Source organism: Syngnathus scovelli, chromosome 7 (assembly GCF_024217435.2).
Source record: "Syngnathus scovelli strain Florida chromosome 7, RoL_Ssco_1.2, whole genome shotgun sequence".
In the NCBI taxonomy this organism is placed as follows: Eukaryota; Metazoa; Chordata; class Actinopteri; order Syngnathiformes; family Syngnathidae; genus Syngnathus; species Syngnathus scovelli.
This window is the reverse complement of record NC_090853.1, coordinates 19,346,191-19,373,176: the sequence shown is the minus strand read 5'-3', so window position 1 is coordinate 19,373,176 and position 26,986 is coordinate 19,346,191. Positions and strand designations below refer to the sequence as shown.

The 26,986-nt window shown below is 48.5% G+C and overlaps 1 protein-coding gene and 1 long non-coding RNA gene across 2 annotated transcripts; both read left to right on the top strand.

Annotated features, from left to right (window-relative positions):
* The first annotated feature begins 4,903 nt into the window (after window positions 1-4,903).
* On the top strand, window positions 4,904-6,893 carry LOC137840432 (uncharacterized). The gene is made up of 3 exons (XR_011087073.1): window positions 4,904-5,047; window positions 5,193-5,270; window positions 6,802-6,893. It is a non-coding gene; the product is annotated as an uncharacterized lncRNA (long non-coding RNA).
* Window positions 6,894-21,220: 14,327 nt separating this feature from the next.
* Window positions 21,221-22,384, top strand: LOC125971917 (janus kinase and microtubule-interacting protein 3-like). Its single transcript, XM_049725089.2, has 3 exons — window positions 21,221-21,584; window positions 21,664-21,789; window positions 22,159-22,384. Exons 1-2 carry the CDS (start codon window positions 21,372-21,374, stop codon window positions 21,778-21,780), a joined length of 330 nt encoding a protein of 109 aa, XP_049581046.1. The 5' UTR covers window positions 21,221-21,371; the 3' UTR covers window positions 21,781-21,789; window positions 22,159-22,384.
* Window positions 22,385-26,986: the final 4,602 nt, after the last annotated feature.

Sequence of the window (26,986 nt, the reverse complement as noted above, 5' to 3'; positions counted from 1 at the left end):
CGGCATAATGTTGTTCAGTGCGGCATGGTGTTGTTCAGTGCGGCATGGTGTTGTTCACTGCGGGATGGTGTTTTTCAGTGCGGCATGGTGTTGTTCGTGCGGCATGGTGTTGTTCAGTGCGGCATGGTGTTGTTCATTGCGGCATGGTGTTGTTCAGTGCGGCATGGTGTTGTTCAGTGCGGCATGGTGTTGTTCAGTGCGGCATGGTGTTGTTCAGTGGGGCATGGTGTTGTTCAGTGCGTCATAGTGTTGTTTAGTGCGGGATGGTGTTGTTCAGTGCGGCATGGTGTTTTTCAGTGCGGCATGGTGTTGTACAGTGCGGAATGGTGTTGTTCAGTGCGGAATGGTGTTGTTCAGTGCGGCATAATGTTGTTCAGTGCGGCATAATGTTGTTCAGTGCGGCATGGTGTTGTTCAGTGCGGGATGGTTTTGTTCAGTGCAGGATGGTGTTGTTCAGTGCGGCATGGTGTTGTTCAATGCGGCATGGTGTTCCGTGCGGGATGGTGTTGTTCAGTGCGGCATGGTGTTTTTCAGTGCGGCATAATGTTGTTCAGTGCGGCATGGTGTTGTTCAGTGCGGCATGGTGTTGTTCAGTGCGGCATGGTGTTGTTCAGTGCGGCATGGTGTTGTTCAGTGCGGCATGGTGTTCAGTGCGGCATGGTGTTGTTCAGTGCGGCATGGTGTTGTTCAGTGCGGCATGGTCTTGTTCAGTGCGGCATGGTGTTGTACAGTGCGGCATGGTGTTTTTCAGTGCGGCATAATGTTGTTCAGTGCGGCATAATGTTGTTCAGTGCGGCATAATGTTGTTCAGTGCGGCATAATGTTGTTCAGTGCGGCATAATGTTGTTCAGTGCGGGATGGTGTTGTTCAGTGCGGCATGGTGTTGTTCAGTGCGGCATGGTGTTGTTCAGTGCGGCATGGTGTTGTTCAGTGCGGCATGGTGTTGTTCAGTGCGGCATGGTGTTGTTCAGTGCGGCATGGTGTTGTTCAGTGCGGGATGGTGTTGTTCAGTGCGGGATGGTGTTGTTCAGTGCGGCATGGTGTTCAGTGCGGCATAATGTTGTTCAGTGCGGCATAATGTTGTTCAGTGCGGCATGGTGTTGTTCAGTGCGGCATAATGTTGTTCAGTGCGGCATAATGTTGTTCAGTGCGGTATAATGTTGTTCAGTGCGGCATAATGTTGTTCAGTGCTGCATGGTGTTGTTCAGTGCGGGATGGTGTTGTTCAGTGCGGCATGGTGTTGTTCAGTGCGGCATGGTGTTGTTCAGTGCGGCATGGTGTTCTTCAGTGCGGCATGGTGTTGTTCAGTGCGGCATGGTGTTGTTCAGTGCGGCATTGTGTTGTTCAGTGTGGCATGGTGTTGTTCAGTGCGGCATGGTGTTGTTCAGTGCGGCATGGTGTTGTTCAGTGCGGCATGGTGTAGTTCAGTGCGGCATGGTGTTGTTCAGTGCGGCATGGTGTTGTTCAGTGCGGCATGGTGTTGTTCAGTGCGGGATGGTGTTGTTCAGTGCGGGATGGTGTTGTTCAGTGCGGCATGGTGTTGTTCAGTGCGGCATGGTGTTGTTCAGTGCGGCATGGTGTTGTTCAGTGCGGCATGGTGTTGTTCAGTGCGGCATGGTGTTGTTCAGTGCGGCATGGTGTTGTTCAGTGCGGCATGGTGTTGTTCAGTGCGGGATGGTGTTGTTCGGTGCGGGATGGTGTTGTTCGGTGCGGCATGGTGTTGTTCAGTGCGGCATAATGTTGTTCAGTGCGGCATGGTGTTGTTCAGTGCGGCATGGTGTTGTTCAGTGCGGCATGGTGTTGTTCAGTGCGGCATGGTGTTGTTCGGTGCGGCATGGTGTTGTTCGGTGCGGCATGGTGTTGTTCGGTGCGGCATGGTGTTGTTCAGTGCGGCATGGTGTTGTTCAGTGCGGTATCGTGTTGTTCAGTGCGGTATCGTGTTGTTCAGTGCGGTATCGTGTTGTTCAGTGCGGTATCGTGTTGTTCAGTGCGGTATCGTGTTGTTCAGTGCGGTATCGTGTTGTTCAGTGCGGTATCGTTGTGTTGTTCGTATTGTGTTGTGTTGTTCGTAATGTGTTGTGTTGTTGGTATTGTGTTGTTGGTATTGTGTTGTGTTGTTTGTATTTTGTTGTGTTGTTCATATTGTGTTGAGTGTTTCGTATTGTGTTGTGTTGTTCGTATTGTGTTGCCTCTAACACTTAGCTTCTAACACTTAGCCTCTAGCACCTAGAAGGTAAATAAATAGGAAGGAAGGACTCACCGGTGACGTCGTCGCCCACGTCCAAGCGTTGTACTTTGTATTTTCATCCTTCTGACAGTGGAAAACATATAGCCAACAAACACCGTGGAACCTAAACGAATGAAAGAAAACTATCATTTGGCCACAACCAACATTCACAGATACAACACAATGTGACGTGCGGGGTTGAGGTTAAAGGTTGAGTGAAGGGCCCTCGTTTTAAACTACTTTTTTGAAAAGGAGTGGGAACAAGTAAGACGTATTTAATTTATTTATTGGGAAGTAGTAAGACTTATTAAATTTATTTAATCTACTTTTCTTCCCAGGCAAAATTTGATGTGCTGCAATTCCAAATTTCCAAAGTGAATGAAGGAATGAAATCTTTTAAATTATGATTTTGTGCGAGTCTTCCCACCTCCAGCTCCAGGATGCGGAACTCAAGCAGTTCGTTTTGGTCTCGGATATCCTGGATGTGCTCTTTCAGACGCGCTTCTTCCGCCTCCATCCGCCTTACCTGAAAAGACAGTCAGACCTCATCTGCGGGGCTTCCGGACGGGTGTGACGCCAAGCGACTCCGCCCAGCGCCTTTCTTTCCGTCACCTTTTCGGCCAACTGCTGATTGCTCTGACGCAGCAGCTGCTTCCCCACTTGACATTCTAGAAGAGACAAACGCGTGGACAGCTTTGGAATGTTGTGTCATTTTCATCCACAAATTCTTTGGTTGACTGCAAAATGACATTTGCTTTTCTCCGCATTTTCCCAGCCACGTTCGGGGGGGGGGGGGGGGGGGGGTTGGTCCAGTAATGCCAGACGAATGAGTGACTGAAGAATGTAGCTATTTTGTCTGAGAAAAAGGTGTGCTCATTGATAAGCTTACCTGTCCTTGTTGCTTCAGCGCTGACTCCAGATCTGCTACTCTGCTTTGATAGTGACCCATTTCTACTGTCATGTAACATGGGGGGAAGAGATGGTGCAAATGGTAAAATATGGATTGTTCACAGGAATAAATTGGCAGAGCTGAAATTCCAAATTTGTCCAAAAGATGGCGCCAGACCAAAACATGAGACCAAAAAAGGGGCCAAAATAAGCTAAGCAAGTTAAAATAGAAATAAAACAGGAACACGGTGTCGGATTGTGAGTCACGCATGGACGCACAAATGTGATTTTTACTTTTTGATTTCTTTGCTTGGCTAAAAATGTATTCTGTAACAGCTTAAAGCAATATTGTTAGTCAATTCGATCAAGGGACCCGTCACTATGAGAATAGTGCCGTGACATAAATTGTTTGGAGAAGCACAAATGTGATTTTTACTTCTTGATTTCTTTGCTTGGCTAAAAATTGATTCCCTCTTTCATGAACTGTGTTTTGCAATCGAATTGTTCTGGGATTGAATGATTTTATTACCACGGGTATCAGTGGGTGAAATTGTTCGGTTTCTGGAGTGATTAAGATTTGTAATTCTATTTCATGTTTCTTCAATAAATGTGTTGTGTATATTCATCTACTTTGTTGTGCGCTGATTTGTACTGAATGTACAATCGATGGTTCGGGGTTGATTTGACAATTTGATTAATGTGGGGGGGGGGTTATTATGGTATAACATAGGACGGTAATAAATAAAAGTAACATCTCTAACAATTTAGAGAATTGAATAACTTTCGTAGTTATTTGAGACACGAGTGAATTTCAATCCGTTTGAAAGTTTGCTTCGTCTGAATAAATTAACGGAAGTGTTTGAATCGGATTATTGGTTTGGTGTAGAACTGAAAGTAATTTAATTATTTGAAGGGCGCAGGCCCGTTTCCCCTTTTGACGGGCCGCGTAAAAAGTAACTCCGAACATGTTAGAGAATTAAATAACTTTCGTAGATATTTAAGGGAAAAGTGAATTTCGTCAAAAGTAAATTCGTTTGAAAATTTACTTCCTCTAAATAAAATAACGACGATGGTTAAAATAGATTATTTGAGTTGGTGAAGGATAAAAGTATTTCGATTGTCCGTCGGGCGCGGCCCAGTTCTTAATTTTGTCGGGCCGCGTCAAAAGTTAAACAGGACACGATCGAAAAATAGACTTGCCTTCCAAATTAATTACTGGGCAAATCTAAATAGAGTAAGACATTTTTATTCGTTTGGAATTGCAGCAAATCGAATTTTGCCAGGGAACAAAATAGATCAATTAAACTAAATAAGTCTTCTTCCCATTAAATAAATTAAAACAGTCTGTCTTGTAACCAGTCCTTTTCAAACAAGTAAAGTCTGCCCATTTTGTGCCGTAGATTTTGTGTTTATGCCTAGTATTTATACAAAATCATAATTTAAAGGATTTCATTCCTTCATTCACTTTGGAAATTTGGAATTGCAGCACATCAAATTTTGCCTGGGAAGAAAAGTAGATTAAATAAATTTAATAAGTCTTACTACTTCCCAATAAATAAATTAAATACGTCTTACTTGTTCCCACTCCTTTTCAAAAAAGTAGTTTAAAACGAGGGCCCTTCACTCAACCTTTAACCTAAACCCCGCACGTCACATTGTGTTGTATCTGTGAATGTTGGTTGTGGCCAAATGATAGTTTTCTTTCATTCGTTTAGGTTCCAAGAAAACTTGATGTAACTCTACTTTTAACTGCCGTTTCAGATAAGCGGTTATTACGTCGCAGTCATGTGCCGCGGATATGACGTAATTGGCGGAACTTCCACCAAAATTCAAATCTGTTGGCGCGATGGCCGTGAGCTACTGAGCAACGACGAATATCAACAGAAACATCTTTATTTTCTGCTTGCAACTGGACCGTCTACAGCGTACACGGTAAGTAACACTCATTGTGTTTAAAGAGATTTACGTTTGTAATAGCAACGTGTAGCTGAGGCGCTAGCAGAAGTGTAGCCGCGTTGCGCTGTACGTGTGAATATTGGTCCAGGCGAAATGTTAATGTTTAATTTCATCCCTTTAGGTTCCACGGTGTTTGATGGCTGCAAGTTTTCCACTGCAAGAAGAGGCTCGTATCATTGACCAGGAGCGAGCTACAATGGTGAGTAGCCATAACATTTATGTTAAACACTTCCTATTTCATGTCTAACAGTACTTGATTTAACAAATAACCATACATAAATACAGTGTGGGCACTGAAGTTAACATATGTGATTATATTGCCTAATCTGTCACCGAGTATATTGTTGCAAAGTAATATAAGATCCAAAGTTGTAATTCAGAATAGTTTTCAAAAGAAGGCCATTAGAATTATATACAAGTCTGATTACCCTGAACATAACAACAAGCTATTAATTAAATCACAAATTCTTCAATTCAAAGATTTGGTAGATTATCAGACAAATAATGTCTAACAGTAATTGATTTAACACATCACGATAAGTAGATTGAGTGTGGGCACTCTCAAGTTAACATATGTGATTATACTGCCTAATCTGTTACAGAGTATGTTGTTGCCAAGTAATGTAGAATAGATCCAAAGTAGTAATCCAGAATAGTTTTGAAAAGGCCATTAGAATAATAAACAAATCTGATTACCTTGAACATAATAACAAGCTAAGTGTTGAATATGTCCTATGAAGTCAAAATTTGGCACCATCATGTGGTGAAATTTGGAATTGCATCACATCCAATTTTGCCTGGGAACAAACAGATTAAATAAATCTTAGTCTTAAATAAGCCACTCCTTCTCAAACAAGTAAACTCTGCCCATTTTGCGCAGTAGATGTTCTGTTAATATCTAGTATTTATACAAAGTCATAATTTAAATTGCTTTCAACCTTAATTAATCGCTTCAACCAACATTACTCGCTCTTATTACCAACTTGTATCGATTTAACTGAGCGTTTAATACTTCCTATCAGGTCTCAAGTCAAAATTTGGCAAAATACAATTTCAGCAAATCCAATTTTGCCAGGCAACAAAAAGAGATTAAATAAACTAAATAAGTCTTCTTTCCATTAAATAAATCAGAAAAGTCTGTCTTGTAACCATTCCTCTTCAAACAAGTAAAGTCTGCCCGTTTTGTGCCGTAGATTTTGTGTCTATGCCTAGTATTTATACAAAATCATAATTTAAACGACTTCATTCCTTCATTCACTTTGGAAATTTGGAATTGCAGCAAATCGAATTTTGCCAGGGAACAAAAATAGATCAATTAAACTAAATAAGTCTTCTTCCCATTAAATAAATTAAAACAGTCTGTCTTGTAACCAGTCCTTTTCAAACAAGTAAAGTCTGCCCATTTTGTGCCGTAGATTTTGTGTTTATGCCTAGTATTTATACAAAATCATAATTTAAAGGATTTCATTCCTTCATTCACTTTGGAAATTTGGAATTGCAGCACATCAAATTTTGCCTGGGAAGAAAAGTAGATTAAATAAATTTAATAAGTCTTACTACTTCCCAATAAATAAATTAAATACGTCTTACTTGTTCCCACTCCTTTTCAAAAAAGTAGTTTAAAACGAGGGCCCTTCACTCAACCTTTAACCTCAACCCCGCACGTCACATTGTATTGTATCTGTGAATGTTGGTTGTGGCCAAATGATAGTTTTCTTTCATTCGTTTAGGTTCCACGGTGTTTGTTGGCTATATGTTTTCCACTGTCAGAAGGATGAAAATACAAAGTACAACGCTTGGACGTGGGCGACGACGTCACCGGTGAGTCCTTCCTTCCTATTTATTTACCTTCTAGGTGCTAGAGGCTAAGTGTTAGAAGCTAAGTGTTAGAGGCAACACAATACGAACAACACAACACAATACGAACAACTCAACACAATATGAACAACTCAACACAATATGAACAACACAACAAAATACAAACAACACAACACAATACCAACAACACAATACGAACAACACAACACATTACGAACAACACAACACAATACGAACAACACAACGATACCGCACTGAACAACACGATACCCCACTGAACAACACGATACCGCACTGAACAACACGATACCGCACTGAACAACACGATACCGCACTGAACAACACGATACCGCACTGAACAACACCATGCCGCACCGAACAACACCATGCCGCACCGAACAACACCATGCCGCACTGAACAACACCATGCCGCACTGAACAACACCATGCCGCACTGAACAACACCATGCCGCACTGAACAACACCATGCCGCACTGAACAACACCATGCCGCACTGAACAACATTATGCCGCACTGAACAACACCAGCTTCTGCAGCCGGGGATCAGACCGCCAAGGTCCCCGCCTTTGGCTGCCGCCCAGCTCACATTGCACCCGACCCCTTCGGCCCCTCCCACAGGTGGTGAGCCCATGGGAAGGGGGACCCACGTTTCCATTTCGGGCTATGCCCGGCCGGGCCCCATGGGCGAAGGCCCGGCCACCAGACGCTCGCCTTCGAGCCCCGCCTCCAGGCCTGGCTCCAGAGGGAGGCCCCGGTGACCCGCGTCCGGGCGAGGGAAAACTAAGTCCATTTATATTACTCATCATAAGGGGCTTGTGAGCCGTGCTTTGTCTGGCCCCTCACCTAGGACCCGTTTGCCATGGGTGACCCTACCAGGGGCATGAAGCCCCCGACAACATGGCTCCTAGGATCATAGGGGCACGCAAACCCCTCCACCACGATAAGGTGACGACTCGCGGAGGGGGTGACGACTCGCAGTTCGATGATCGACTTTGTAGTCGTGTCATCGGATTTGCGGCCGCATGTTTTGGACACTCGGGTGAAGAGAGGGGCGGAGCTGTCAACTGATCACCACCTGGTGGTGGGTTGGCTCCGATGGTGGGGGAAGATGCCGGTCCGACCTGGCAGACCCAAATGCTCTGTGAGGGTCTGCTGGGAACGTCTGGCAGAATCTCCTGTCAGGAAAAGCTTCAACTCCCACCTCCGGCAGAGCTTTTCCCACGTCCCGGGGGAGGCGGGGGACATTGAGTCTGAGTGGACCATGTTCCGCGCCTCCATTGTTGAGGCGGCCGACCGGAGCTGTGGCCGTAAGGTCGTTGGTGCCTGTCGTGGCGGCAACCCCCGAACCCGCTGGTGGACACCGGCGGTAAGGGATGCCGTCAAGCTGAAGAAGGAGTCCTATCGGGCCGTTTTGGCCTGCGGGACTCCGGAGGCAGCTGACGGGTACCGGATGGCCAAGCGGAACGCGGCTTCGGCGGTTGCTGAGGCAAAAACCCGTGCGTGGGAGGAGTTCGGTGAGGCCATGGAGAATGACTTTCGGACGGCTTCGAGGAAATTCTGGTCCACCATCCGGCGTCTCAGGAGGGGGAAGCAGTGCAACGTCAACACTGTTTACAGTGGGGATGGCGTGCTGCTGACCTCGACTCGGGACGTCGTGAGTCGGTGGGGAGAATACTTCGAAGACCTCCTCAATTCCACCTACACGCCTTCCATTGAGGAAGCAGGGCCTAGAGACTCTGAGGCGGATTCTCCAATCTCTGGGGTCGAAGTCACTGAGGTAGTTAAAAAACTCCTCGGTGGCAAGGCCCCGGGGGTGGATGAGATCCGCCCGGAGTTCTTAAAGACTCTGGATGTTGTGGGGCTGTCATGGCTGACACGCCTCTACAACGTTGCGTGGACATCGGGGACAGTGCCTCTGGATTGGCAGACTGGGGTGGTGGTTCCCCTCTTTAAGAAGGGGGACCGGAGGGTGTGTTCCAATTACAGGGGAATCACACTCCTCAGCCTCCCTGGTAAGGTCTATTCAGGGGTGCTGGAGAGGAGGGTCCGTCGGGAGGTCGAACCTCGGATTCAGGAGGAGCAGTGTGGCTTTCGTCCTGGCCGTGGAACAGTGGACCAGCTCTACACCCTCGGCAGGATCCTCGAGGGTGCATGGGAGTTTGCCCAACCAGTCCACATGTGTTTTGTGGACTTGGAGAAGGCGTTCGACCGTGTCCCTCGGGAGGTTCTGTGGAGGGTGCTTCGGGAGTACGGGGTGCCGAGCCAACTGATAAGGGCGGCTCGGTCCCTGTATCACCGATGCCAGAGCCTGGTCCGCATTTCCGGCAGTAAGTCGGATTCGTTCCCAGTGAGGGTTGGACTCCGCCAAGGCTGCCCTTTGTCACCGATTCTGTTCATAATTTTTATGGACAGAATTTCTAGGCGCAGCCGAGGCGTTGAGGGGGTCCGGTTTGGGGACCTCAGCATCGCGTCTCTGCTTTTTGCAGATGACGTGGTGCTGTTGGCTTCTTCAGGCCGTGATCTCCAGCTCTCGCTGGAACGGTTCGCAGCCGAGTGTGAAGCGGTCGGGATGAGGGTCAGCACCTCCAAATCCGAGTCCATGGTCCTCGATCGGAAAAGGGTGGAATGCCCTCTCCGGATCGGGGATGAGATCCTGCCCCAAGTGGAGGAGTTCAAGTATCTTGGAGTCTTGTTCACGAGTGAGGGGAGGATGGAGCGTGAGATCGACAGGCGGATCGGTGCAGCGTCGGCAGTAATGCGGACCCTGTACCGGTCCGTGGTGGTGAAGAGAGAGCTGAGCCAAAAGGCAAAGCTCTCAATTTACCGGTCGATTTACGCTCCTACCCTCACCTATGGTCACGAGCTATGGGTCGTGACCGAAAGAACGAGATCTCGGATACAAGCGGCCGAAATGAGTTTTCTCCGCAGGATGTCCGGGCTCTCCCTTAGAGATAGGGTGAGAAGCTCGGTCATCCGGGAGAGACTCGGAGTAGAGTCGCTACTCCTCCACGTTGAGAGGAGCCAGATGAGGTGGCTCGGGCATCTTATCAGGATGCCTCCTGGACGCCTCCCTGGGGAGGTGTTCCGGGCATGTCCCACCGGTAGGAGACCCCGGGGACGACCCAGGACGCGCTGGAGAGACTATGTCTCTCAGCTGGCCTGGGAACGCCTTGGGATCCCCCGGGATGAGCTGGATGAAGTGGCTGGGGAGAGGGAAGTCTGGGAGTCCCTCCTGAAGCTGTTGCCCCCGCGACCCGACCCCGGATAAGCGGAAGAAGATGGATGGATGGATGGATGGATGGATGGATGGATGGATGAACAACACCATGCCGCACTGAACAACACCATCCCGCACCGAACAACACCATCCCGCACCGAACAACACCATGCCGCACTGAACAACACCATGCCGCACTGAACAACACCATGCCGCACTGAACAACACCATGCCGCACTGAACAACACCATGCCGCACTGAACAAAACCATGCCGCACTGAACAAAACCATGCCGCACTGAATAACACCATCCCGCACTGAACAACACCATCCCGCACTGAAAAACACCATCCCGCACTGAACAACACCATGCCGCACTGAACTACACCATGCCGCACTGAACAACACCATGCCGCACTGAACAACACCACGCCACACTGAACAACACCATGCCGCACTGAACAACACCATGCCGCACTGAACAACACCATGCCGCACTGAACAACACCATGCCGCACTGAACAACACCATGCCGCACTGAACAACACCATGCCGCACTGAACAACACCATGCCGCACTGAACAACACCATGCCGCACTGAACAACATTATGCCGCACTGAACAACATTATGCCGCACTGAACACCATGCCGCACTGAACAACACCATGCCGCACATAACAACACCATGCCGCACTGAACAACACCATGCCGCACTGAACAACACCATGCCGCACTGAACAACATTATGCCGCACTGAAAAACACCATGCCGCACTGAACAACACCATGCCGCACTGAACAACACCATGCCGCACTGAACAACACCATGCCGCACTGAACAACACCATGCCGCACTGAACAACACCATGCCGCACTGAACAACACCATGCCGCACTGAACAACACCATGCTGCACTGAACAGCACCATGCCGCACTGAACAACACCATGCCGCACTGAACAACACCATGCCACACTGAACAACACCATGCCGCATTGAACAACACCATGCCCCACTGAACAACATTACGCCGCACTGAACAACACCATGCCGCACTGAACTACACCATGCCGCACTGAACAACACCATCCCGCACTGAACAACACCATGCCGCACTGAACAACACCATGCCGCACTGAACAACACCATGCCGCACTGAACAACACCATGCCGCACTGAACAACACCATCCCGCACTAAACAACACCATGCCGCACTGAACAACATTATGCCGCACTGAACAACATTATGCCGCACTGAACAACATTATGCCGCACTGAACAACATTATGCCGCACTGAACAACATTATGCCGCACTGAACAACATCATGTCGCACTGAACAACACCATGCCGCACTGAACAACACCATGCCGCACTGAACAACACCATGCCCCACTGAACAACATTACGCCGCACTCAACAATATTATGCCGCACTGAACAACACCATGCCGCACTGAACAACACCATGCCGCACTGAACAACACTATGCCGCACTGAACAACACCATGCCGCACTGAACAACACCATGCCACACTGAACAACACCATCCCGCACTGAACAACACCATGCCGCACTGAACAACACCATGCCGCACTGAACAACACCATGCCGCACTGAACAACACCATGCCGCACTGAACAACAACATGCCGCACTGAACAACACGACGCCGCACAGAACAACACGACGCCGCACAGAATAACACAATACCGCACAGAACAACACCATGCCGCACAAACAGTTTTAGATAATATTACGTCGCAGTCATGCGACGCGGACATGACGTCAATAGGCGGAACTCACGGCAAAATTATAATCCGTGGGCGTGGCTTGCAACAGGAAGTAGGAAAGCGGCAATGCTGGCAAACAAGACACAGCGGTTAGTAACACGACGACTAACAAGACAAATATTTTTGTTTTCAGCTTGCAACTTGACCGTCTAGAGCGTACAAGGTAATTACAACTCATTGTTTTGAAAAATATGTTTTTTTGTAGCCCTGAAAAGCGAGGGAGTGTGGCATTTGGGAGGAACGTCGAACTCGGCGTCTGCTTCCAGCCACAGACGCCAAATTTCGACGATTATTTCGACTGGTCAACGTTTGTAAATTATTGCGTTGATTAAAAACTTTATTTAACTCTACTCTTAACTTTGCCGTTTCAGATATGCGGGTATTTGTTGGGTCTAAATACGATTAGACATTAAATCACTCGCTGGAATGAAGAGGAGAAGACAACCAGAACAGGTTTACTCGCGAGGAGAACGATAGAGCAAGCAATCTCAGTTACAACCTCCATCAGTTCTGAGTCCTTCCTCCACGTGCCCCTCTTTTTAATGTTATGGTTGCCCTGGTTACAGAGGCGTTGCTACACTAAAGGGAGGGGGGATTGTGTCTGTAGCAACGCTGATAAGTTAAAGAATGTAGTGTGGTGTGAATTAGCACTTCGTTGTTGGCTCGTGACCCCCCGCAGAGGCCGTCCGCAGCTGTCTTCCTTCCCAGTTGGCTGACTTGTCCTCGACCCGGGTCAAATACCCTGAAGCACGTTGATTGCCGCTTTGCTGTGGAACAAATGCAACTAGACCTTTGCTAACTTTATCTACTTGGTAATTAACACACAATAGTAATAAGTAACTTGTCCTAAACCGTTCAACACACATTAAGCAAACGTGAGGTAACCGGTATGCAGTTCCTTAAACAAACATTGAGTAAATATGGGATAACTTTTATGCAACTACTTCTAACTGTATGTAACCCTTAACAAAGAAGAATAGGTCTGATAAACTACAATCTATGAACCAAACCTACATCTAAATATAAAAGGAATGAAGTTCCTGTAAATCAAACAAAGAACATGTCACCTATGCAAATAAGCCCTGCTCATTGTTAGTGAAGGCCTCTTACGGGAACCAAAACACACAGACAACATAAGGACAGGAAGGATACAAATGGCTGACAGGGATCAAAAGACATCCCTATCACTAAAACTGAAGAACCTAGATAAAAGGAAAGATAAACTCGTAAAGGCGAGGCCTCCAGGTCTGGCAGGCCAAAGCTTCACTTAAAATTATTCCAACAGTATTACACCGCGGAAATGACGTCAATAGGCTGAACTCTCGCCAAAATTCAAATCTGTGGGCGCAATGGCCTTGAGCGAGACAACGGATACAAACACGACGATTATCAACAGAAATATCTTTATTTTCTGCTTGCAAGTGGACCGTCTAGAGCGTACACGGTAAGTACAACTCATTGTGTTTAAAAAGATTTACGTTTGTGTAGTTTGCGTTGCGTTGTATCTGTGAATGTTGGTTGAGGCTAAATGTTAATGTTTAATTTCCTTCCTTTAGGTTCCACGGTGTTTGTTGGCTGTATGTTTTCCACTGCAAGAAGAGGCTCGTATCATTGACCAGCAGGAGCTACAATGGTGAGTACCCCTTTCGTCGTCCATTCATGTTAAACACTTCCTATTTCATGTCTAACAGTACTCGATTTAACAAATAACCATAAATAAATACAGTGTGGGCAGTCAAGTTAACATATGTGATTATCCTGCCTAATATGTTTATCACAAATATGTCACTAATCACTAATGTGTTTATTTGTTTATCACAACACCTTTGGACCTTCAGCAATCGATTATTTCCCTTCATCTACATAGAGACAGAACGATGGTGTCTTAAACATCTCATTCATTTCACCAAATAACTTCACGCAGGTGGATAACGGCCGTCTCGGTCACGCTATGTTGCGTGATGCAGTTTTGAAGAACCAAATGCATTTATTCAATGAATAAGTCAAGCTAGATCTATGTTTATGATGTTGTACGTTACGGTACCGATTGAAGTTGAGTCCGAAGCCAGTGGAAAACAGCGCTGCGTTTGTGCTCTCCAGGTACAAATGTTGTGATCTCTGACTGACGACCGGGCGAGATTCGAGTAAGAGATGTCCAAACGAGCTCCGGCAGGGCGGGTCAAGGCGGAGCGAACGGACGCCTTTCAGGCCGCCAATGACGAGCTGAGAGCCAAACTGATGGACGTCCAGTTAGAACTTCAGCAGGAGAAGAACAAGGTGAAAACCTCAACAGACAGACACTGCCTTCCTCCCTGCCTGCTTCCCTGCCTGCCTCCCTGCCTGCCTCCCTGCCTGCCTGCCTCCCTGCTTGCCTCCCTCCCTCCCTCCCAGTTTCCCCGATGTAGATTTGACATGCGTGTGCCATGACTGTGTCAGCCTACGTCAACAAATGCACGGAGGACGTCAGCACCACTAAGAATATCATCACCCGGGGCAACCAACGACCCTGGATGACTGAGGAGGTACGTCAAACGCTACGAGCGCGGAACTCTGCCTTCAAGTCTGGCGACAAGGAGACACTGAGGACAGCGAGAGCCAACTTGAACCGTGCCATCAGGGTAGCGAAGCGAGACCACAGTCGAAAAATTCAGGATCGTTTCCACGACGCCAACAACACCAGGAGTATGTGGCAAGGCATACGGGCGATTACAGACTACAACTCACCCTCCCCCCCCCGGTGGGTGAAGTTGATGCTGACTTTCTAAATGGTCTAAATAACTTCTTTGGGAGGTTCGAGGCACTAAACGGCACTCCAGCAGTTAAAACTGTCCCCCATCAGGAAGAGGAGGTACTCTGCCTTGACTCCGCCGATGTGTTGAAGACTTTGAGGAGAGTCAACCCCCGTAAGGCCCCTGGCCCCGACAACATTCCTGGGCGTGTGTTCAGGGAATGTGCAAGTCAGCTGGCTGGGGTCATCACAGACATTTTTAACACCTCGCTGGGCCAAGCCACAGTGCCAGCGTGCTTTAAGACTGCCTCCATCATTCCGGTGCCGAAGAAACCTCAAATCACCTCATTTAATGATTACCGGCCTGTTGCACTGACTCCGGTCAAGATGAAGTGCTTCGAAAGGCTGCTTAAAGATCACATCGTTTCCAGAATCCCCCCATTATTTGACCCGTTCCAGTTTGCCGACCGGCAAAACCGCTCCACTCAGGACGCCATCTCCTCCGTTCTTCACCTGAGCCTGGCTCACCTGGAGGAGAAGAACACCCATGTTCGGATGCTGTTCCTGGACTTCAGCTCAGCGTTTAACACCATCATCCCACAGCATCTAGTAGGAAAATTGGAACACCTGGGCTTCAACACCCCCCTTCGCAACTGGCTGCTAGACTTCCTCACCAACAGACCTCAGTCAGTCCGGGTCGGACAGAACACCTCTGATGTCATCACCCTCAGCACAGGCTCCCCTCAGGGCTGCGTCCTGAGCCCCCTGCTGTTCACCCTGATGACACACGACTGCGTCCCCAGGTTCACCACCAATCACATCGTGAAGTTCGCAGACGACACAACGGTGGTGGGGCTCATCAGAGACAACAACGACCTGGACTACAGAGAGGAGGTGGAGCAGCTGGTGGGCTGGTGCAGAGACAACAGCCTGATCCTGAATGTGGAGAAGATGAAGGAGATCATCGTCGACTTCAGGAAAAACCAGCCTCACCACGCTCCACTGATCATCAACAGCTCAGCTGTGGAGGTGGTCAGCAGCACCAAATTCCTGGGGGTCCACATCACAGAAGACCTCACCTGGACTATGAACACTACGGCACTGGTCAAGAGGGCACAGAAGCGCTTGTACTTCCTGCGGAGGATGAGGAGAGCCCACCTGCCCCCACCCATCATGAGGACGTTCTACAGGAGCACCATAGAGAGCATTCTGACAAGCTGACTCTCTGTGTGGTGTGGAGGCTGCACCGCCTCCGATTGGAAGAACGTGAGGAGAGTGGTGAGGACAGCAGAGAGGATCATAGGGGCTCCTCTTCCCTCCATTCAGGACATTTCATCTCAGCGCTGCATGTCCCGTGCCCGTAACATCATCAATGACCCATCACACCCCCACCATGGACTGTTCTCCCTGCTGCCCTCTGGGAAGAGGTTTCGAACAATCCGCTGCAGGTCCACCAGGTTCTGCAACAGCTTTTTCCCTGCTGTCATCAGACTGTTGAACATTAGAACTGTTGAGCTCTAAACTGAACTCTGCATCACACATTCACAGAACTGTACTTTATGACACTACGGACCTCTATCTTGCACTATCTCGCACTACCAACTTTACTGAACTTGTGTAAACCCTTTAAATAGAAGTTTAATACATGGTTTAGCATTCCTCTGCACACTCTTGAATACTGTTTTGCCTACTTGCACTATTGCATAATTAGCACTGCTGCACTTTATACTTATTTGTAATATATATATATACAGTATATGTATATATATATTTTCATAGGATATGTTACTTCTATTCAACTGCAATATCACTACTTTGTTGTAAGCCGTGTGCAACGAAATTTCGTTTTGTATGCACCATGTGCAGACAAGATGACAATAAAGTTTGTCTAAGTCTAAGTCATGTCAGGTCAGCTGTCTGGAGAGAGAGAGAAGTCAGGACCTGCGGGCGGAGCACCACCGTGCCACCGCCGCCATGACGGAACTCAAAAGCAAACTCCATGAGGAGAAGCAGAAAGAGTTAGCCGTTACCAGGGAGACATTACTGCGGCAGCATGAAATGGAGCTGATGAGAGTGATCAAAATCAAAGATGGAGAGATCCAGCGACTGAATGCCTTGGTCCTCAGCCTGAGGGACGGCTCCATGGACAAGGTGATCCGCTCAATCCGTGTCTGACTATCCGCACGCCACGTCGGGCTCCGATGCGGCCGCTACCGTATTGTGTAGCTTGTCCCCAGTAAGCGTCGCGGCGCTCCGTTGCGGTCTCAACGGCCCGATGTGGCGCAATGTCTGCTCAGGTGAGGAGCGGGGGCGCTTTGCTGGCGGAAGTGGAGGAGACGCGGCGGTGTCGGGAGACCGAGCGGTGTCGCCTCCACCAGGAGCGCGGAAGAAGCCCTGGCAGCGGCCCAGCAGGCCTGGCAGTCCCGAGCGGCCGAGCTCCGATCGGCTCATCACCAGCATCGGGAGGAGCTGAGCCGAACCAAGAGAGACTGCGAGAGGGAGATCCGCCGACTGGTAGGACTGATCAGATGCGCGGTGCGTGGCTATGTTCCCAATTTCGTTGTATACCTGCAGTGCAATGACACCTAAGGCATTCTATTCTATTCTATTTCACAAGAAGAAAACGTCCGGTTGCTCGCTTCGCTTTTGTCACAGCAATGGTGTTCTAGTCGATTCAAGATAAAAATTGGCCGGTTGCTCTCTTTGTTTTTGTCACAATTCTGGCAAATGAGTTTGCCCGCCTGCCTGAGCGCTCCCCGTTTGTACATCCAGATGGATGAGATCAAGCTGAAAGACAGAGCAGTTAGTGTTTTGGATAAATCCCTGGGGCCGGCCACGTCCACCGCCTTCAGCTGCAGACTCAGGCTGCCGAGCAGCAGATCGCTGCCCTGAGGGATTCCCAAAGGGCGGGCCTAAACTACCCTGGAAGTGGGGTCAACGGCGCTACTAGCAATCCTCTTCATAGCGTAAGCCACCTCATCACACACTTGCAGTACGCATGACTTAGTTCGTTGCTGGAGGAAGGTAGCACAAAAACAGTTTTGAACTTTGAACGAGTGGTTGTGTGTGTGTGTTGCGGGGCGTTTTCAGTCTCAGGAGGATCGGGACACGCGAAGGTTTCATCTGAAAATCGCTGAGCTCAGCGCAGTCATCAGGAAACTGGAGGATCGAAACGCCCTGCTTTCTGAAGAGCGCAATGAACTGGTAATTTATTGACGGCACGCTTGAAGGTTTGCGGTACGTTTGATGCGCGCCATCCAGCGAGGCACGCATTGCGCTTGCTTATTAGTTGAGCGGCGCGGCGAGTCGGTTGCCTGGTAGATGTCTTTTATTGGGAGCCAAAGCCACGATTCCGTTCAAACCGATGCAAAAGGAATGGATACGTTCTGGCCCGCGTGTTGTGCGTCTTTCGCATCCCGCACTTCATGTTTGCAGCTTAAGCGACTGAGAGAAACAGAAAGCTAGTTTCTGCCACTCCTGTACAAAAACAAACGCCTGAGTAGGAAGAATGAAGAACTCTCGCTGGTGCTGTGTCGCCTTCAAAACAAAGTGCGCTTTGTCACCCAGGAGAATGAGGAGATGGCAAGCTTGGTAAGTCGACGCGGACAACGGCGGCGTGCCAACAGAGTCCACTGCATTTGTGTTCCACAGAGAAGGCCTAGTTCGCTCAATGACCTGGAGCGCGGTTGCGGCCAGCAGGACGGTGAAATGGAGTTCCTTGAAGTTGTGGAGCAGCGGCACATCATCGACGACTTGTCCAAGGTCTTCAGGCAGGCGACTCGGTGCACGTACGGCAGCGCCGCGCTCGCTCGCTGTCGCCAGGAAACCTTTTCCGTCCAAAGCTTGGCCGGTGGCCGCCATCCAAAAAATTGGCCCCTTAAATTCCGACCTTTCAAGCAGGAGCATTGTGCGCACGCGTTTGAACACGCTTTAGACTTGTTTTGCCGTTTTCAGCAGCTCAAAGCTCCCGTTTTGTCAGCGCCTTTGCCACTCGCTGTGCGCTGAAAACGACGGACTCGCCCGGCTGCTCAGCCCGTCAACCATGAGCCGCGAGCGCGACGTCATTGTCCGTAGGCAGCTAGTGGCAAAATGCACCCTGTTAGAGTTGCGCTCTTATTTTGCAAGAACCACACGGGAGACAAGTAAGTTCTTTTGGACACTTGCAGGTGGAGAGTCCATCCGTTGTACGAATGAAGTCTGACTCTCGGCTCCTGCACGAGCATTTTTATTAAGAGAAACAGGGTGGGTGTAAGAGTGGATTGAATAGAGAAAGCCCTTGACCTCTAGTCAAAACATAGCAAGGGATGTTTTACGACTTTGTGTAGGAAGGGATAAGCGATAGGGATAAATAAGGGATAAATAATATTATTTATTACAGGTTGCAGTCAAAGTCAAAGCAACATAATCATACGATAAAGATAATCTGGAAAACCCTGACACACCCTGTAGTTGTCACTTTTGGAAAAGACGAGCGTCCCTCCAATCATCGCCGGTGACGGGTTTTTCAGGCTCTGGACACAGGAGCTCATGTCAGAAATGTCATCGTGAGTCGCGTTTGTTTCTGCGCCGGAGCCGTTCGTTCCCTTTCCATCCAAAGAATCTCAAAGGCGGATTATTTGTGTCGACAGGAGAGAGATTTGCTGCTACGATACCGACGTCGAGAATCTCTGAGGAGGAACGAAGCGTGAGGTCCTGCAAGGTGAGTCTGTTTGTTTGCGGCTGCTTGGTGTTGCGCAAGATGAAATGGCCTTTTTCTCGCTATCGTTCCTCTCGTCGATTCATCGTGAGGTGTCGCTTCAGTTTGTTCAGAGAGATGTTTGCTTCCGCGCCCGCAGGTCATCGAAACATTTTACGGCTACGACGAAGACGTGTTGGTGGACTCGGACGGATCGTCCTTGTCTTTTCACACCGACAGAACCCCCGACACGGAACCCGAAGAGGTAGCCCGCCATTTCTGCCAGCGTATTGGCGCCAAACATTCCTCTTCAGCCTGGAATCGGACTCGTCTTTGCGTCGCGGGTGCTTTGTCGCCGGTCTGACTGATTCTGGTACTAGTGCTGTGTTGCATTGGTGTGTGCATGAGGAGGCGGAGCTTCGCTACCGCCAGCTGACACAAAAATATCAAGCGCTGCAACGAGCCTACGCTCTGCTAGCCCAGACCAGCGGAGGGGACTACGACACCGAGAAGGAGATCAAGGTGGCGCCCCTTCCCGCAACCCCCGGCCGGGTCGCAGCCTCCCCGTTCTCACCCAGCCTCGGGTGTTCTCTGGTCTGAAAGGAGGAGGAGGAGCCTCCCTCCTCCTCCTTTCAGACCAGAGAAAAGCTGATGGTAGAAATGGGTCACTATCAAAGCAGAGTAGCAGATCTGGAGTCAGCGCTGAAGCAACAAGGACAGGTAAGCTCATCAATGAGCACACCTTTTTCTCAGACAAAATAGCTACATTCTTCAGTCACTCATTCGTCTGCCATTACTGGACCAACCCCCCCCCCTGAACGTGGCTGGTAAAATGCGGAGAAAAGCAAATGTCATTTTCCAGTCAACCAAAGAATTTGTGGATGAAAATGGCACAACATTCCAAAGCTGTCCACGCGTTTGTCTCTTCTAGAATGTCAAGTGGGTGGAGGAGAAGCAGCTGCTGCGTCAGAGCAATCAGCAGTTGGCCGAAAAGGTGACGGAAAGAAAGGCGCTGGGCGGAGTCGCTTGGCGTCACACCCGTCGGGAAGCCCCACAGATGAGGTCTGACTGTCTTTTCAGGTCAGGCGGATGGAGGCGGAAGAAGCGCGTCTGAAAGAGCACATCCAGAATATCCGAGACCAAAACGAACTGCTTGAGTTCCGCATCCTGGAGCTGGAGGTGGGAAGACTCGCACAAGCGTGTTGAGGCCAGAGATGTGACAGACGGACGGACGGACGGATGCATGCCTCTGCCTTTCAGGAGAGGGAGTGGCGCTCCCCCGTCTTGAAGTTTCTGCAAGTCCGTTTCCCAGACGGCCTCAGCCCTTTGCAGATCTACTGCGAGGCCGAGGGCGTGAGCGTACGTAAGGCGTCCCTCGCAACCCTAACCTTAACCCGAGGTCCCAGAACACCTTACATTGCTCCTTGCGCCTTTCCCCCGGACATCGTCATCAGTGATCTGATGAAGAAGCTGGACATCCTGGGCGATAACGCCGTACGTGTATGTCGAACTCCTTATGTTCGCACTCCACGAGACTCGGCGGCTCAAATGTGACTTTTGGAAGGCTTTGCGCTGAAAGAAGCTTGTTGACGCTGTGCCTTTGGGCTCTTGCAGAATCTCACCAACGAGGAGCAGGTGGTCGTGATTCACGCCAGGACCCTTCTCACCCTAGCCGAGAAGGTAACGCGCACGTCCACGCACGCTCTCGCACGCTCTCGCATTCTGCTTATGTGACAGCAGCCTTTCCTCAGTGGTTAGAATACATCAAAGTGACCAAGTCAGCACTTCAACAGTAGATGTTGGACATTGAAAGTGAGAAGGTAGACAGACGCGCGACATCAGCCAAGGGGGACTCCGGCAATGTGCCCCAACAATTCTGACCTTGAGCTGTGCTAGGATATGTTCTGTAACCAGAAGGGCTACCTGGATGAAGAGTTGGACTTCAGGAAGCGTTCCAAGGACCAGGCTCATAAGGTAAGCCGCCCTCAAATCTCCCGCCGGACCACTGATGGACGAGGATTGCGGCCCAGAGGATCCTGGAGCTGGAGGCCATGTTGTACGAGGCGCTACCGCAGCGGGACTGCCCCGCCACGGACGGCGAAAAAGCCAGCCACGCTGGCGTGAATGACGTGCTGACGGCGGATCAGAGAGAAGAGCTTAGGAGCGCCGTGGACCAATGGAAGCGAGCCCTGATGTGCGAGTTGAGGGAGCGCGACGCTTGCATCCTCCAAGAGAGAATGGATCTGCTGCACAGCGCGCAACAGGTAAGGGCCCAAAGCCAGCCCGGCACTTACTTGCACGCTTACTGGCTTTTGAAGGCCACTTTCCATTTGTCCGTCCTAGAGGAACAAAGAGCTGAAAGAATTCATCGAAGCTCAGAAGAGACAAATCAAACAATTGGAGGAGAAGTTTCTGTTTCTCTTTCTATTCTTCTCCTTGGCCTTCATTCTGTGGCCCTAACACCAGCTGGTGAGTGAGCTCCAGCGGCACCGCACTCGACACCTCCGATACACTGCCAGCCGGTCTCAGACGTTGGCAGACGCTCCGATGCCGACGTATACCCCCCGCCACGGTGACAGAGGCACCGCGTCACACCGGCGCTCATCCAATCAGAAGGCAGGAAAGGCAAATTCACATGCAGGGCACTCTTGAACCAGAAGAGAGCGCCACAAAAAACGGTTGTTGCCCCAAACGCGCACTAAAAAGGGTCAGAATAACAAGAGTCCCACCGGCCAGCCGGGGCCACCTGTCCATCCATTTCTTCAGGGGGGAAAAAAATTGGAGTCACCGGTGAGTACATTTTGCATTTAGCTCTGCTTTTCTGCTTCTGTCTTCAAGTGTGTGGCATCCTGCGACCAAAGATTCAGCCAACCCCAAAGCGGTTGACCTCAACGTCCCACCACCATGCCGACCAGAGCAGGTGACGTGATGCTTTGGACATCCTTCCGTCTCAGATGCCCAAAAGTACTCTTTGCCACATCTGCAGCAATACGGTGTCTTTTCAAAGGTGCAAATAAATCCAGCGTGGGCGGAACACGCACGTCTTCGTTTTTTCCCGCTTTGTTTGTGTGACAGCTGTTGTGAAAATTTTATATAATATATATTATATAAAATAAATTTATATATTTTATATAAATTTTATACAAATAAAGTTGTATAGTACAGGTTTGGCCAAGCCGCAATTCCTGAACCGCATGCGGCTCTTTGCTTGGATTCATGCGGCCCTTTTATGTTCATATCAACATTTGTGTGTGTGTGTGTGGGGGGGGGGGGGGGGGTGTTGTGCGTGTTGGCTTCACTTGAGTTCAATTTGGTATTTTGGTCAAAAGCGCATGTGGTGAAATTCCACAAAGTAGGATAGGCAAACACATTCCAGTAAACTATTAGTGTCAATCGGGCTCTCGAAATGGCAGGAAAAAGATGCACAGCAAAACGGAAATATGTAGATGAACACAGGACGTTTTTATCAGAGAAGGAAAGTTTCGATTTTTTGTTGAACGTGATGGCAAACCATTCTGCCTGATATGTCAGACCTCAGCGCATTTCAAAGATTCAAATCTTCAGCGCCATGCACTTCAGCTCACTCCATGGCTAACATTGATCAGGCGTCGAACCCGCAACATCATGCTTAAGAGGTGGACATGCTAACCAGTGCGCCATTATGTCAACGCATAATAACTAAGTCTACTGATCAAAACAGCGGTTACTATATGACGTCGCTACGTCGTGGTCAAGTGACGCAGACAAGACATCAATGGACGGACCTTCCTCCGAAATTAGAATCCGTGGGCAGAGTTAACTTGTTTAAAAGGGAGTGGGCAGAAGAAATATTTAATTTATTTAAATCTATTTTGAGTGCACACCATTATGCCAATGCATAACAACTGTAAATCTACTAAACAAAACAGCGGTTGCTATATGACATCTGCCACGTTGTGGTCACGTGACAGACGTGACGTCGATGGGCGAAACTTCCGCCGGAATTCAAATCCGCGGGGAGAGTTAACTTGTTTAAAAGGGAGTGGGCAGAAGAATTATTTAATTTATTCAAATCCATTTGGAGTGTGCGCCATTATGTCAATGCATAACAACTGTAAGTCTACTAAACAAAACAGCGGTTGCTATATGACGTCTGCCACGTCGTGGTCACGTGACGCGGACGTGACGTCGACGCCTACTTTACATCCCACCGATCACAGGACCCCTTGGCTGCATAACCGCGCCCCCTTCCCAACCAATCGGATTTGCTATACGCGAAAACGACGCCAATGGGCGGGCTCTTCCGCCAGAATTTAAATCCGTGGGCGTGGCTCGCAACAGGAAGTAGGAAAATGGCGATGTTGACAAAGACACAGCGGATGGTTACATACGACTAACGAGAGAAATATTTTTATTTTCTGCTCGCAACTGGACCGTCCAGAGCGTACACGGTAAGTACAACTCATCGTTTTTAAAAAGAAGTACTTTTGTTGCCCTGAAAAGCGAGTGAGTGTGGCGTTTGGGGGGAACGTCGAATTTCGACGATTATTTCGACTGGTCAACGGTTGTAAATGATTGCGTTGATTAAAAACTTTATTTAACTCTACTCTTAACTTTGCCGTTTCAGATATGCGGGTATTACACCGCGGAAATGACGTCAATAGGCTGAACTGTCGCCAAAATTCAAATCTGTGGGCGCAATGGCCTTGAGCGAGACAACGGATACAAACACGACGACTATCAACAGAAATATCTTTATTTTCTGTTTGCAAGTGGACCGTCTAGAGCAGGGGTCACCAACACGGTGCCCGCGGGCACCAGGTCGCCCGTGAGGACCGCATGAGTCGCCCACAGGACTGTTCTGAAATTTGCTCAAATAGCGGCACTTGTCAGTGAGCTGCATCTATTTATTTTACAGTCAAACCTCGGTTTTCGAACGTCCTGGTTCTCGAACAAATCGGAATTCGAACAAAAAATTCGAGATTTTTTTGCTTCGGTTGCCGAACAAAATTCGGAGGTCGAACCTCGCGAGATGAGCCGGGAGAAGCCGAAAAAACCCGACAGCGCGGCCCGGATGCCGGCTGACTCCGTCGTTATTGTATTTACGTTACTTTGAGGATTGTAAGCCTTAACCATGCCCCAAAGAAAGCAAGTGGGAGCAGTAAAGCCATCCTAAAACACAAAGACGCTCTTAAAGCAATGCGACAGTGAGCGCCCGGCTCGCTGCGGTTGCGCGATCGAACAAAATTAAGCTCCCTGCGCACTGAGGTCCACTTAAATTTTGGAAAATACATCAGTACTTTAAAAATATTTTCTAAATTTTAGCGACGGCTCTGTTGCAATAATGCGATCAGCACGGTGCATTTGCACGGTTGGCGACGCGCTACGTTTGCGCGTTCGGCGGTGCGCTGCAGTTGCGCGAGCGAACAAAATGAAGCTCCCTGCGCACTTAGATCTACTTAAATTTTGGAAAGTACATCAGGACTTTACAAATATTTTCTAAATTTCAGCGACGGCTCTGTCACAATAATGCGACCAGCGCGGTGCAGTTGCGCGGTGGGCGACGCTCCACGGTTGAGCGTTCGGTGGTGCGCTGCAGTTGCGTGATCAGACAAATATGCGCAAATGAAAAAATGCTTTAAAAAGGTGTGTGGGGGGGGGGGTTGTCTTGAAACGGATTACATTTTTTCCATTATTTGTAAAAATAGATTCGGAATTCGACCGATTCGCTTCTCGAAAACCAAGGTTTGACTGTATTTTTGCTATTCTTGTTAAAATCACACTTATATGTGAACTGGAAATGACAATAATAACACATAGTGAAAGCCAAATTGAGCAAATTGGCTATTTCAGAACTGTGTGTCAAACTGGTAGCCCTTTGCCTTAATCAGTACCCAGGAAGTAGCTCTCGGTTTAAGAAAGGTTGGTGACCCCTGGTCTAGAGCGTACACGGTAAGTACAACTCATTAGGTTTAAAAAGATTTACGTTTGTGTAGTTTGCATTGCGTTACATCTGTGAATGTTGGTTGAGGCTAAATGTTAATGTTTAATTTCCTTCCTTTAGGTTCCACGGTGTTTGTTGGCTGTAAGTTTTCCACTGCAAGAAGAGGCTCGTATCATTGACCAGGAGCGAGCTACAAGTATCATTGACCAGTGTTAGAGATTTGCTCACTCCAACTTATTTTGCAAGAACCACACAGAGACAAGGCAAGTTCTTTTAGACACCTGCAGGTGGAGAGATCACTCGCTACAGGAATGAAATCTGAAAAGTCTCCTTCCTGCAAGGGCATATTTATTAGGAGGAACAGAGTGGGGGTATGGGTAGGCTGGCTAAAGCCCTTGCCCTCTAGTTTAAACATGTCAGGGGATGTTTTATGACCTTGTGATAAGGAGGACAAGGTAAGGTATTTATTACCTGTTGCACTCCAACATAATCCTACGATAAAGATAACCTGGAAAACCCTAACATCTCCCTCCTGATTTATCATATGATTATGCCACCCCAAACAACAAAGACAAGCAAGGAAAAAAACATATATACGTATAATGAAGAAAGTAGAATGGTAAAAATAAAAACAACAAACAATGATAGCAACACATTCCAGTGAAGATGAGGCATTACCTCAAACCTATTGTGTAAGCGAAAAACCTGCTGGCCAGATGTTATTAGCAGGAAAATTCTTACACGGCCCCGTTGCCACAGGCGACCAGAATGCTATGAATAATAAAAAATAAAAAGAAAAACACAGAAACAGTACATCATTGTATCCATCACTTGCGAAGCATTTTCGATGGTCAAATCATCAAGTTTCTGTAAAACATGCTCAACAGAACAGCATCTACGCAATCCATGTTTCATCATCGTCATCACATCCGTCATCTCTAAGGAGTTGTATATGAACCTGGGCTACAGTAGAGGACACAAACTTTGACACAGCAGACTTCAAACATGGGATAACGCAGGTCGTAAACAAGCACAACACCATCAGCACAACAAGCACAGGAGACAGCAATTTCAACAGCAGTTGCCACCAGTTGCCAGAGAATAGCCATGAAAAGAAATCAAACTGATGTGGGACCTTGTCTTTAGACATGGCCTGCTGTAAGTTCTTCAGCGAATTCATGGCGTCGTTTATGTGGGTGTTATTTTCTCCTGGTATGTATGTGCAACAGGAAGTCCCAATGATGTGGCACACACCACCTTGTGCTGCCGTCAACAAGTCCAGAACCATCCTGTTTTGCAAGACCATCAGTCTAATAGCCTGAATCTCTCTATTTTGTCCATCGTTGACTTGCAGTGAGAGATTCACAAAGGATTGAAAACGATAGTTCAGTGTCTCGATGAAGAGCGATAGTTTCCCAACCCCAATCTGAGGGAAGAGCGCAAGGACAACTTTGTCTCCGGCAGACCATACTTTATGGTCCTCTGGAACGTTCGCACCCCAGACAGGGTCATGAGGGTCAAAGGTTGCAACTGCTCTGCGTCGACGTCCAGTAGAGTTACGTGCTCCTGTCAACAAATGGTGTCGTATCCTGTAGGTGTGGTCTGTCACCCACACTGGTGCACACACTCCTGTCCAGTTGGCGGGCAGCATCGGATAAACCTTGTGACCACAAAGCCACCAGCCATTCTGTATGAAGTATGTTCCGTTCGATGGTGTAGCCATGTTGGTTGGAGAGCCCTCCC